Genomic DNA, 14,226 nt, shown 5'->3' on the forward strand with positions numbered 1-14,226 from the left:
CTTAAGTGATGCAAGAACAAACCGTTAACGTCCAGGAACTGACTGCTCGATTAGGTGCAGAAGCTGGGAGCCCCCTGGGCTCCCTCCGGGCCAAAGCCGCATACTGAAACGGATGGTTATTAAGCAGTTCATGTATCCTAAGAGAGAATTAACTGCCGTGTCAATGTCTACACCGCACTGGTTTGGGACATCACTTTTGCCTGGACTTTGCTGAAAACGAGCAGAGGGTATTGGCTACGTGACAGGCACATCTCCTCGGGAGCAGGAAGATCACCAAGGCGGTGCCAGCGCCAGGCTGGCTAACATGCAACCTTACGGGCACCCTCACCTTAAAATAATTTTCCTTCAGAAACAGAATTTACAAAAAGCTTTAAAATAACAGAAGGCTCAAACCCTCCCCTTACGTTTTCTTCTGAACTCATTCTTTCTGGAAGTTTAACCGGCAGTTTGGTTAACCTCACCTAGCCTGCTTTACACATGCCTTCCACGTTCAGCTCATTCTAGAAGTGACATACACAGATCAGGCCTGCCTCAAAACGCATCCATTCAAAGTGAAACCAGAAAACCCTTGATATCTTCTAAGAAAGATCACTTTGCAAGAAACGCACACGGGAGAGATCTGGATAAGATGCTGCCACGTATTTACACAGCACTTGTTACTCCCGACTTAAAAATCTTTCAACAGCAGAAGAGCAGTTCCAGAACAGCACTTCCTATAAACTGCACAAATCTAAGAAAAGGGATTAGAAAGAAAGGGAAGGAAGGAGAAGGAAAAAGGTGAAGTGGCTCACGAAAGGCCACCAAACAAGTCAGTGGGAGAGCTGTGTTTCTGGGCTCCCAGGGCTCCTGACTCATTCCCAAGCCACGAGAGCAAGGGTCCTGCGGCATCTGAACTCTGCATTCTTATCGAATCAAACCCTCTGGAATTTCCCCAGCAGAAGTGCCATCTTAGCGTTGGCTCGTGGGAGAGTCCTTAAATAGGTCAAGCTTCTTCTTTATCAAAATAAGGATACATTCTTTATATATATTGATTACGATTACTCCTTCCAATTATTCAGTCCTTTCAATTCAGAAAGTTCAACTTGCTGTAACAAAGGAGAGACGAGTACAATCACCCGTATCAGACTTTCACTGCCCTTTCTAAACAACCCCTATCCTGATCTGCCTCAAGTTTTGCATGCCAGCTATAAACTTAGCTTGTCAGAGGAAATGATTAAGGCAGGGTATGTTAATACCTGTAAATGGGGTCCATGAAAAAGGGTGATGGCTTAGCATAATGCAGGGATGGTTGCTGAGGCAGCTGAGACTGAGAAATCTTGGGTAGGACTTCACTTGCCATTAGTTTCCTTTCCCCATAAATGTGGTTTTTCCGTGGCTCTCTTCCTCCATTCTGACTGGCTCGGATGCGGTTGCCAATGCTTAGATCCAGTGGCTGTTCCTCCCCTGAGGCTGGGGCTGGCAGGACCTTAGGTGGTGGCAAGATTGGCTTAATCTCTTTTGGCTTTGTGGTGAGATCGAAGGGCGACTCTGAGCTGGTGCTGCCTACTTTGTGGAGGTCCCTGGGTGACTTTGGTTCAGCCTTGACCAGCAAGTTGTGATTGAGGGTCCGCTCCGTAAACGGATAGAGGGAATGGGGAAAATTGGGGAGGAACTGAAAGGGGAACATGGAATGATAGGGGAGCGAACCCATCTTCTTCTCCTGCATCCCCATAAAGCCAGGTCCAAAATATTTCTCTGCAATGGAGGCGATAGCTTTAATAGAGTCATTGGCTGCTCCTGTGGTAGGCAGCAGGTGCTCCTCTGGGGGAGGAAAGAAGGAGTGCTGAGAATAGAAGAGAGGGATCTCGCTGGTGTTGTTAGTGGAACTTGCAGACACAGAACTGCTGACAAAATCCGGCTTGCTCTCCATCTGTTTGCTTTTCTCTTTTGTTTTGTCCCTGTCACTCTCCGCATCACTGTCCAGGTCAGAGCCGGTGCCAGTAGTGGTATCCAGATCTGTGCCTGTGGTTGTATTGACATCCTCAAAGTCACTGCCATCTGACATGTCACTGTTCCTGGCTTTTAGCTTCTCCAGATAGGAGTTTTCCAGGCTGCTTTCACATTTCTCCTCTCCTGAAGTGGCCTGGTTGCTGTTGCTCACTGCAGAAATCAGAGGAAGTGCCGGGTTCCCAAGGGGGCTTGGAAGCTTTGCGTCTTGAGTGTGGTTGAGGGGACTTTTGAGCAGTTGCGTTGGCGGTAACAAAGGGGGCCTGGGGTACAGAGAGGGTGGGAAAATCCCTGGGAATCCTGGAGCGAGGGCAGGAAACGCTGGGGGGGCGGGGGTGAATGGAAGACCCCCAGGGTGTGGACGGGACGGAAAATAATCATTAAATCCCAGGCTGGCGTGATTGAGGTTGGGAGAGGGCTTGGACTTGTCCATCATGGAAGTGGGCGTCAAGGGTAGGCCAGGGGCGAAAATTCCCCCCGGGTTGTAATGGTTCTTGCCCTCGCAGAAGCGCCGGTGCTTGTTGAGAGAAGAGGTAGTGCTGAACATCTGGCCACAGTCCTTGCACTTGATCTGAGTGCGACAGTCCGCGTGCATCCGCTTGTGACGGCAGAGGTTGGAGAACTGCGTGTAGGATTTGTGACAGACCTCACCTAAAGCATCAACAGAAACCAACAACAAAAGCAATATGAAATTAACAGGAAATTGTATGGAGGTAATTAAGAGCTTCATCGGTGTTTTCCTCTTCCCCCGCTCCTTTCATCCTGCCCCCAAAATCTCTTTTCCCAAAAGACAGAAAAAAAGAGGAGAAAACCAGGCTATAGTTACTCGCTGGACTGGCTTCGAATTTCCTCTGCTAAGGACTCCCTGTATGACTTCAGGTAAATCATTCAGCATCCTGGTGCTCCAGACCTCTGCATAAAGTGAGGCTAATGAGCCCATCTGGTCCCCGGTTTGCAAGAATTTGGGAAAGGCTATCGCGCTCTTCAAACATTTGTATCGGACTCGGCATCCCGGGCTCTGATCCTGGCCACATTTAGAAAAGGAAGCAGCAGCCCTGGGAATCCTGGACGAGGATGCTGGAAGAGACGCTTGGGGGAGCAGGCTGGAAACCCCCAAGAGCAGCTGACAGCAAGTAACGATTCGTTTGGATCCCAGCCATTACCAAGCTGGCATGGGTGGCATTCACAGAGGCTACCATCCTAGAAATAATAACACATTTCCCTTTCAAATAAACCTTGCTCCGAGAGAATCTCTCAACATGCTACTCTCTACAGTTTGACATAATGTGCTATTCCAGCTCAAACTATTTTTTTGAATTTTTAAATAATCATGCATTTTAATGATAATATTTATTTATATTAGCTAGTCTGCTTTCCCTGTAATCTTGGCATGGCTGGAAGCACTGAAGGCTGAAGGGAGAAGAACTTTGCCTCATTTCATCAAATCTAACCTTTCTTTAATGCCATTAATAGTAAGTAACCACTCCATAGGGATGTTCTATAAATACTTCACCAGCCAGGGCTCAGCTCAGCTAGAAGTGGGGTGAGATTTTGTATTTGTTAAATTAGTAAGACACCCTAGTGATGTTTAGTTAATGCTCCATCAGCATTTTCTTTAATGACCTCTAAATACCAAGCTTTCAAAATGTTCCTTGTTGCAACCTTTTTCACCTACAGACTTTACAGGCACGGAAGGAGCAGAGCAAAGTAAGAAAAAAATCCCACCCAAACTTTTCCATAAGTCAAAACACTGCAACTTTTTATTATCTGATGCCTCTTTCAACATAGGAACAAACTCCACTTCTCAACAAATTAACACTTACACTTCTTTCACAGGAGAATTGCTGTTATCACCATTTTGTAAACATGGAAACTGAGACAAAGAGAGGGAAAGTGAATTGTTCACAGTTGGACAGCAAAGCTGTGCTCAGGCGAGGAACTGCATCCAAAGTCTCCCAGCACCCAGCCCTGTGACTCAGTGACCAACTGCTCCTTCCTTCCTTCCTTCCTTCCTCCCTCCCTCCCTCCCAACTTTTACTGATAGGTCCATGCAAGCCCAACTTTCTTTATCTTTTTTTTTTTTCTAAATCTTTAGGATTTACACCAGTACTTAAGTATCAAAAGACAGTCAAGAGACTGTTTCCCAGGCAGCTCTGGAAACCTGAGGGGGAAGCCCTTTCTACTGAAATTCAGAGCACAGACTAGGAAAATTTAACAAACTTGACACTTCAGATGAACATTGCCAAATTTTGCAGTGGGTGAGTATTTTTCTCTTCCTACTTGTCTACACAAAGACAGCATCCTTAGGGTCGTGGCAGAGATGGTGCGTGTCCAAGTGAATATGTAGGTCGGCCTACATAAGTGTGAATACTTCCATGCGTAAGGATATAGCTCCCTCTCAATTTCCCTAATAATTTCTGAAGAAATGTCATGTTTGAGCGGATTTATTTAGAAGATGTTTGCACATTCTTCTTACCAGAACAAAATTACCCCTTCTTAATTTACCTGTGCCCCCCTTACCTTGGGCCAGGGGATGTTCTGTTGTGGTCGGGAAGACCCACACAGGTTTACACTAAGCGGCTAACCTACTTCAGCAGATTGTATCATGGCTGAATGCGGTTTCTGTCAGTCCTCACCGGCTGCACGCTGTGCTTGTGGGGTTTGGGCTGTTTTTACTGTATGCATTCATAACACTACAAATGAAGAAGTTACACCTTCTCATGCAGCAAAACCTTCTGAGAAGACAAGGACAGCACAAGCAACGTCTTCCAAGGGAATCAGGTTCCTTTGTTCCACTCTCCATCCCAGGAAAAGGAGCTGCAGCATCCTGATATATGTAACATTGCACACGATTCCCTAGAGAAGTGCTGCAGGTATGAGAGCTCACATCATCATTCAAACAAGCAAAACTGGATTTTTTTGTTGTTGTTGTTTAAATCTCCAGTTATGCAAAGATTTAGTAACTCTGTGTGTAATGTCCTCTCCTGCTGTTCTGTGTTCTGCAGATACAAAGATGTGGGTTTTCTGAAACCAGGTATAATATTTTTAAAAAAAAAAAACTTTTTTCACTGAACAGGAAAGAAAAACTTTCCAGAGTACCATCCTGCCTCATCCTGCCTCCCCTAAAATTGCTAATGGATTCCATATTAACACATGTGAGTCTACTCGATACGTACGAACTACGCAGAATCAGTCTCAAGTTGTTTTACGCGCTGATTTAGACTGCCAACTCCCTAATTCTTATGAGGTGAGAGTGAGGAGATTATGAGAAGAAATCATTCATTTCACTGCAGCAATACTGTGAGATTCAAATGATCTCTTTCATGTGCCTGTCGTCAAATGAAAGACTGCATCAAAATGAGCAATAAGAGTATTTCTTCTTCCTCCACTGACACCCATCTGATCATCTCAGAACACATTAATGAAATGAGTCTCCCAGGATACTCTCGCATGCTGTTCCCATTACACCCACGTGCAAAAGGGGGTTCAGGGGCTTCCCTAACGTAACATCAGAGCCTGGAATCAAACACAGATCCTGTGCTGTGCTTTAACTATGCTTTTTGAAGACTGTCGTGAGTAGTCCCTAAAGTTTCTCTAGCTTTGTTGTGACACAATCCACTTTTCTGCACAGTTATCAAAATCCAGTATGTGCTGTGTCAATTAAAAAAATACACAACCCGGAAAGTGGCAAGAAATGAGATGACCGGCTCTCGAGGGAAAACGTTCATTTGGAAATACTCCACTGAAGAGAGCACTAAGGACACAGTTAATCTGCTATTTATTTGGCTTCCGAGTATTATCTAGATAAGACACGGTAGTAAATAAAGAAGGAAAAACTCTTTTTTAAAAACACCTTCTTCTAGCCTCTCTGACTATTCAAAATTCTTTACAACAGCTCCATGATTTGAGGTACCCCTGAAAAACATTTCGATCAGGCTGTGTCAGCTATTTATTTATGTCACCAACATGAACGTTCAAAAATTATTAAGGAAAAAAAGAAGAGAGAAAGAAAAGATATGAGCAAATGGCATCGCTAGGACTGCTGAGAGACTCAGCTTTTAACTTGTCAAGAAAGTCAAAAACTGCCATGAATGTTTACTGAAAAAACAGGGAGCATGCAAAAAAAAAATCACTGCGGAATTTCATCTTGCGCTCTGACCTATAAAATTACAGCGGCTGCTCACAGAGGGACAGCTAGTACTGGGGGGCCCCCGCAGGATACGTGCAATTATAGCAAAAGCCAGAGCTCGGTGATGGCCGTGACAACTTACATATGAAAGGTTTGACAGTACTGTGAATGTGCTTGTGTTGTTTGAGGCCAGACGAGGTGGCAAAGGTTTTGCCGCAGTCGGGGCAGGCATGGGCTCGTGCGCCAACGTGCTGGGAACGGATGTGCCGCTGGAGGTTGCTGGGGTCGGTAAACACCTGAAAGAGAAAACGCCTTGAGGGAGGGCAAACAGAGCAGTGGGGAGAAGAGAGGCCGTGTGAAAAGCGTGACTGTTTGCGCCTTTTTTTGTCGCCGCCGCTCCCGGCATCAGGAGCGCAGGATATTCGCCCCCCGCCGCAAACAGAGAACGAGGCGAGGGGCACCGCGCTCGTCCTGCCGGGCCGCGGGCACCCGGGCGCTCGCCGACACCGGACGCTCGCCTCTTTTCGGGTCGCCATACCCAGGCACCCTGCCCCGGCCCCGCCGCCCGCTCCCGGGCCGCGCACCCTGCCGCCGCCGCCCTCCGCCCTGTACCTTAACACAGTTTTCACATTCAAATCGCTTCCCGCTGTCGTGGGACATCTGGTGCCGGATCAGGTTTGACTTCCAGTTGAAGGCCTTGGGACACTGGTCGCACTTGTACTCCCGCTCCTCGGTGTGGATCACCATGTGCTGCTCCAGGCTAGGAGAGAAAGACGCGCTGCTGGCTCACGGGCAAAGGCGGCCGAAGCGCACGGCGCGGCGCAACGCTGCCGGCCCGCTGCCCCGGCGCCGCCCGACGAGGCGGCCACGTCCCCAAACCCGTCCCGCAGGCGCGCGGCGTCAGGAGGGTTCGAAACGGGGGGGGTTAAAGAGGATGGTCGAGGGCGAGCCGCGAGGCTGGGGCAGCGCGGGTAGCCGACGCGGCGCTCACCTCCGACTCGGCCTCAGCGCCCTTTGGAAAGGGCAAGCAACACACGAAGCACGAGGGGCGCAACAACACGCAAATCTGACTTTTTTTGGTATTTACTTCACATTTGGAACCTGCCTTATTCTACCTCAAAACCGTGGGACGTTTTATGGTTTTTCCTACTAAAAACCTGACTCCTTTCACCAGGTGCAGAAAAGAAGGTGAAGCCGGACCCGACGCTGCAGGTGCCTCAGGGGAAAAGGGGCACGCGGTGACCAAGATTTCCACGGCATCGCACAGGCAGGGGCAGGATCCCAGCTGTCACTGCCGGGACTCTCGCGGTGCCGTTTTCGCGGGCACAAAGCCCGCGGCTTCCCGGAACGCAGCAACTTAGCATCGGAAAGAAACACGATAAGGCGCAAACACGCTGCGCTTCCGAGCGCCAGGCACCTTGTATTACTCAACTCGGCAACCCCAGCTCCTGCCAGCCGGCAGCCCCTCTCCAGCCGGGAGGGTGGTGCAAGGCAAAGCGGCTGCCGGAGCAGGGCCCCGGCGCTGCCTGCCTCCCGCCTCGAAGGCCCACGGGCTGCCAACGCCTCCCGGCGCGGGCCGGCCACCGCTAGGCACCGGGGTAGGCACGGAGGCGGCGAAACTCCTCTGCTGAAGACCGAGAGCTGGAAAACGGACTGCGCAGGCTGGAAATTACACACCTCGCACAGTCCAGCCCCGAGAAAGAGCGACCGTCGGCAGAAAGACCTTCGCTGCCTTTGCTGCAGCTTAACGGGCGCTACAGACACTTGTTTATGTATATAAATAAATATATTCCTTGCATATATATATACACATAAAAATATGCTCCTGTTAACTGTGATTTATGAGTTTATTTAGAGCAAAAATGGACAAACTAATAAACTGTTTAGAGGCAAGTACCTACTGGGATTAGCAAAACATTTATTTATTTAGTCAGCTGCTAAATGCTCAATCTCAGTTCCCCAGTGGCACTCTTGATTTGGTCTGCATTAACTTCTGAAAAATCCTAAAACCGTCCAGGTATGCTGACCGGATTTACTGGCATGTTTTAGTGGGTTTCTCAGCACACAAAATGCCAGAGATTGAGAGGGGAGGGGTAATTTGGAAATTCTCTAAGTAATTTCGCAAGGGTATTTCTTAAATTAATTTTAAAAGTACAGAATGCTGGAAGCTAAAGAGGAGAATCTTTCTGACATAGCTAGAGAGATAAAAAGAACTAGAATTTCTACTAAAAATTGCAAATTTTTACAACACCTGAATGAGGTTCTCTCAGGTAAAAAAAAATTTAAGAAATTGCAGTCTTGTAGTATCTAATGAGAAGCAGGTAACACGGAAGCAAAAGGTGAGGAATAAAGATAAGATAAGATAAAATAAAGTAAACTGTACAAATGGAAAGCTCGTACAGATACCACTGGGAGACGACTCCCATTACTGAATTTTTAAATGCCCGCCACACAGCCAAAGCCAGGCTCTCTTTTAATACACAAAGTGGTGGAATGTCTTTTACCTTTCACTCTCCTTTGTGGACTTTTTTTTAAATTTATTTAATTTATCTTTTTCTTCACTACTTATTCACCTAAATAAAAGATCTGAGAGCAACAGTACAATTAAACTCAAAATGACTACGTTGGCCAACATCTGCTTATTGAATTTTTAATTGAAATGAAACAGGCCTCATATTGGCGTAAAGCTCAAAGTTTTTGCTCTACTTAAGTACTACATGACGGAGTATTGCCAGTTCTCACAATTTTATAACAAATCTTGCTTTGCGTCGTGTTTGTTTGTTTAAGGAGTTAACTCATGGGATCAAACGATGATGTGTGAACTTCAGCTTCTGGTAAAAAGATAAAAATCTAGTCCTCACGCTGTGGAAGAACCTTGGAAACATAGCCCAAATGCTAAAGATGCAGGATGCAAACAAACAGAATCCTCAAATGCTTCAAAAAAACCCTCTCATTTTTTAAAGCTGGCTCCTGAGATTTAACCGCTGGAGTCTCACAGTGCAAATGAATCAAAAATCTCAAAGATCTCTGTTTTAAAGCTGCACTCAAGCACTATCACTTTCCACTTGAAAGATGGAAACCTTCAGTTAACACTTAATGGGACAAATAATTTTTCTCTAAAAAAAAAGTTTAATTCTCATTTTGAGTTGCCTCACAATAACTGAATAATTATTGAAAATAAAAATATGAGATGGACAATACCCTATTTCCTTTTTTAGTTTTTTCATGATTCCATTATAAAAATGCTTGATGAACACAAAATCTTTTCATGAACATTTTCATTTGAAAATGATATTGAAATATTTTTAATAGAATTTTTAAAATTGCTTCTGTAAGATCAAATAGGAAGTCATGACTACATTAGTCTTTAGTATAACAATGTCTGTTTATTACCTGTTGATCTCAAATGACCAAGAATTACATTAAAAAAAAAAAAACCTTCATGCAAATATTGACAAAACGCAATACTGCTGTTTTCCCCCAGACTTAGACCACTTGGGAGATCCAAACTCACTAGTTCTATCAGTTGTCTCTGTCACAGCCCTGAAAAAGTGGGGAACCCAGAAAACAAAGCATTTAAACTTGACACTGCAAAAATCGCTGCCACGTGCAGTGGCTGATTCTTCTGATGGTGCTGAAAGACGGATGGTACCAGCCCAGCCTGTGAAAGCGGAGCGAGACAAGAAGCCGTCAAAGAGCTACTGACGCCGAACGCTTTCTACCGGCTGCTTTGCGGAAGCCTGTCCGAAGGGGACGCCGAGGAAGGAGAGGTCTCTTCCAGCAGCGGCCCTGACCTGCCCCGCTGCCCCTTGCTGCCGCGTTTGCCACAAGCAGCAAGGCCGGGCACGGGCGAGGAAGCGCGGCCGGCAGCTCTCCGTTACCTGTATTTATTGGGGAACATCCTCTCGCAGTCTTTGCACTCGTAGACCTGCCCATCCCCGAGACCCTCCTGCTTGATCTCCTCGTTCAGCGTCTCGTAGAGCGAGCCCACAGAGCTGCAGGCGTACTTCTTGTGGCGCCGCAGGTCGAGCTTGGACTGGAAGAGCTCGTCGCAGTCCTCGCAGCGGAACGTGGGCTCTTCTAAAACAGACAGAGAGGATGACTTCGACCTGCGGATCGGGAAGCTCATACAGTTCTAACTATTTTCCCAATATTGTGCTTGAAAAGACAACGTAATAGGCTGATGAGGGTCTAAAAAAAAAAAAAAGCAGCAAATTTGCAAGTGACAGGACGGAGAAACCAAGCCTCCAGGGCAGCTGAAACAGCAAAATGGTTTCACTTTGAGCATCAAGCTACAGTCACGAGGCAGGAGAGCGCCGGCTCCCTGGCGAGGCCGGGCAGCGGAGAGGCAGCCCCGCGAGCAGCAGCCTGCCTGCTCGTGCAGACCCTGCTCCGGCTCTGCTCAGACCGTGCGGCCACAAGCCGTAGCTTCAGCAGCGAGCCCAGAGCGCCCGGGTCCCTGCTGGAGGGCGCGCGTCCGCTTGCTTGCTTGTTTGCAGCAAAGTCATCTGCAAAAACGCAAACAAGCTTTTCCTCAAAAGAAGAAAAGGAACAAACCCAGCCCGTATAAAGGCAGATATTGGGAAGAACAACTCTCCATAGCACAAGCCTGCAGAATCTCCTTTCCAGGAAGATTCCCTTCTATGTTGTCCTCTAAAGTCGTCGTGCAGAAGCACAGTGTGCCATCAGACAGGAGGAGTTCAAAACCAGAGCACCGTGGAAGCAAGGAAAGGGAGCCAAAGCCTTTGTTGTTGTGTGTTTTTTTAAAAAGATCTAATGCACATAATAAATTACTGTAGTCAAGGTCAAACAAATTAAAAAGAGGGCAGCTATTATTAAGTTTACAAGGCAGCATCCTGACCACCGTGCCAAGTCAAACAATCGGCTCAGAGCCGTAAATCTTCCCGGGGAAGGAGTCCTGCGAGGGAGTGGGGATCGGCAGGGCTCCCCCGCCCGCAGCCAGCCCGCAGCAGGCGCCTTCCCCTTCCCGGGCGGGCTTTCGGGCCGCCCTTCCCCGGCCTCCCCGCCCTCTCCCTCGCACTCTGCAGGTCTGCTTTGTACTGCGCTTTACTCGCGCGCTCTGATAACTTTACTTGCAAATTAAAGCTTGTGGTAAAATGTATTCGTTCAGAGGAAGAGTAGAAATATTCTTTCAAAGAGCTGGAACCAAAAGCGAAGGTTGTGGCGGAGCTGATCCATCCTCAGGCCTTGCCGGCGCATGGGAGAGGAGATGTGGGCCGAAACGTGCGTGGCGTTCCCACGTTCTTGGCCCCTCACCCGCTCGTCTCGAGCCGTTTCTAAAATCTGCAGCCTTTCGGCAACATCCTGGGTTTAAGGGACTGCGTGGCCCGGTCTGCCCAAAGTTTGGCACAAGTATTACCACTTAGCCTGTGCTTTGCAAGGTCTGCAAGCGTGTCCTGTGTAAATCGGGATTCGTTCCGTAAAACCATGATAACAAGTATGAGTGCGGGCAGCGTCAGGCCCGGATCCTGACCGCCTCCTGGCTACGCTCAGGCAGCGACGTCCCTTCTCCGCTCCTCTCGAGGCGGCCCGTCTACGCCCGCTCCGCGGTTTCCGACCCGCGCCCCGCGCCGCGCAGGTGACTAAGGCGGACGAGCGCGCGAGGGTCCGCGCCGCCACGGAGAGCCTCGCCGTGCCGCAGGCTGCCAGGGAGGAAACCGCCGCCACGGCACGAGCAGCTCCGCCGGGCTGCTTAGCCGAGCAGCATCTCCCGAGCGCTGCGGCCAGGTCACCCCCGGAGTGAGCAAACTACAGCGACGTCGCGGGATGTCCCGAGCTGAGGAGGAGGGATGCAAAGAGAAACAAAAGGCAGCAGGTCAGCGGTTTCCTTTTTGGGGCGGGGGGAAAGCAGGGCAATTCTGACTGAAAAAGGAGACACAAGGCAGGAAAATATCCATCCTTCCCAGTTCAACTAGTTTTGACAGCTCCTGTACTCTGAAATTGCTTATGAACAGCCTCACAATGAAGTGGATCAAGCCATGCTCTGTTTCTTAGAGAAACTGTTATCGGCACCTTGTACAACTGCATCAACATGGATCTGACGTGTTTCACGTCCCTGGGAAGGGAAACCTGGAAATCAGGACATGCGAAACTACCTAGCGCCGCTGAGAGGGTGAGAAGACCTCCTGTGTATCAGCTACCATTAAAACAACCCAAACTGGTCTTTAGAGGAAAAAAAGGGAATTGTAAGAGCACGTTGTTATTGCACTTTGCTTGCTGTAACGGTAACACCAAGTGTAGGCTGTAACCTCGCAAAATTTAAGATTTCAGCCGTGCACGCCTAGGGACGACCAGCGTTCCTCGCTCGGAAGCAGCGAGAGCCCGGCCTGGCTTCTGCTCCGGCTGCCGCTGCCGCCGCGCGTGACACGGGCCTTCGCCCGGCTCATCACCCGCCGATCCGCAGGGAGACAGGGTAAATCCCCAGCAACCCAGGGAAACGGGAGCAGCTCCGGCCAGGTGACCGTCTGCCTCAACAACTCATCCCACGAATCCAGCGATCCCCCTCTTCACCCCTCCGTAAAAACAGCAGTGGTTAAACAGAGAGGCCGCTTTGGAGAAGTGACTGAAAGCCCTCCGGATGGAAACCCCCAGAAAGCTTCGCCTCCAGGGAAAACTCCCAGGATCTCTCCAGCTCCTTCTAACACTATTACCCAAACTCAAAAACCTAGAAGCGAGGGAACAGAATCCTTTTTTTGCCTTTTTTTTGTGTGCAGGCACACACTGCCTGCCGGCACCGAGGAGAAGAGGGATTTTGCTTGCCGCCTCCCTGCCTGCTGCGCGCTGGCGCACAGGTCTCATACAAACTGCACACAACACAGACACGACCCTCAGCCGGCAGAAGCAGCCACGTTCGCACGAGCGGAGGAGCTCGTCCTGTCGGACTTTCACGGAGAAGCAACACAAGAAACCAGAGGCTCGGCTGAGGCGTGCATTTTTTGGTTTTGCATTTGCATGCCGTTTGGGCCGCACAGATTTTACGGACACAGACCCTGTGCATCAGCCAAGTGAAAAAAGGATCTCTTTTGTACAGGCTCCTGCTCCAGCAGCAAGGTTCCTTTCCTATTATCAAATGCAACAGCTTTTTCATAGGTAGGAAAGATGGATGGTAGGAAAAGAAAGGTGTTTTCTGCAGAATGTTTGGATTTGGAAACAGAAAATTGTATTGAAAAGAACATTTAAAGGACTGACAAAAATACAATTAAAGCAGCTTTATAGTCACACGTTATGGATGTTTTCACTGGCTGCAAACATTATTTTGATCCTCAGAGAGGTTAAACAGAGGAAGAAACGGCAGGCTAGCAGGGTACCGGATCACCCCTTACCGATACCCGAGCCCCGCTCCCGCTGCCTGCTGGATCCTGCATCCCAGAACCCTAGAGAGGAGACGAGGCTTCTCGCCAACACCGCTGCAGGCAAGGAGCCGCCCGCGGGCTGAGGGCCGATCGCACCCTGCCCAAGCAATCGAGCTAAGAGCCCCTGAAACCCGCTGGGCGCCCTTGCACGAGGCACCTCGTTTGCGGAATTTCGGTTTGTTCAAGTTCTTTTTCTTTCCTTCAGCAAAAACATTAAAAATACTGCCCTTCACAAAAGGTTACTACTTCAGTATCTTGCAGGGAGAAGGGGATGGAAAGAAAAGAAAAATCCACTAACAAAAAAAAATTGCTGCCTGTTCTCTATGTCTTGTTTGTCAAATCTATGGTTATATGTGTCTATCTTAAGTTCCATCAGTAACACTCAGGACAAAGCAGGAATGTAGCAGGAAAATAAATCAGTGCCTAATAGCTTTCAGGGAAACCAAGGGGAACACAATTATGTGGCATCTACATGCTAATCTACCAGACTCGAATCTCAAAGGAGTTCAAGAGCCCTACTCAAAATTCCTGCAGTGATAAGGGGTCTGCTGTGTTTGGCTGGGGTTTGGATAAAAGATTTTTATGATAATTATCTTTGTGTGGAACAATTTTGCATTCTCCTTCTTGTTAATTCAGAATCGAAATGGGGGTGCGAGGCAGCAGGAAGACAGCTCTACTGCAAGTAAAAAGTATTAAGAAGTCAAATATTGAATGTTGGCCTATTATAATCTAAAAGCA

At 48.3% G+C, this 14,226-nt stretch overlaps 1 protein-coding gene across 1 annotated transcript in view; it reads right to left on the minus strand.

Annotated features, from left to right (window-relative positions):
* The window catches only part of PRDM16 (PR/SET domain 16), a 219,547-nt gene that overhangs the window by 23,144 nt on the left and 182,177 nt on the right, over window positions 1–14,226 (minus strand). The window contains exons 7-10 of the mRNA XM_067311277.1: window positions 9,997–10,195; window positions 6,728–6,875; window positions 6,258–6,411; window positions 1,236–2,637 (exon numbers count right to left, since the gene is read on the minus strand). Coding sequence (XP_067167378.1) covers window positions 1,236–2,637; window positions 6,258–6,411; window positions 6,728–6,875; window positions 9,997–10,195 — 1,903 coding nt within the window. The remainder of the gene's footprint in view (window positions 1–1,235; window positions 2,638–6,257; window positions 6,412–6,727; window positions 6,876–9,996; window positions 10,196–14,226) is intronic.

The sequence above is a fragment of the Apteryx mantelli genome, chromosome 26 (genome assembly GCF_036417845.1).
Source record: "Apteryx mantelli isolate bAptMan1 chromosome 26, bAptMan1.hap1, whole genome shotgun sequence".
In the NCBI taxonomy this organism is placed as follows: domain Eukaryota; kingdom Metazoa; phylum Chordata; class Aves; order Apterygiformes; family Apterygidae; genus Apteryx; species Apteryx mantelli.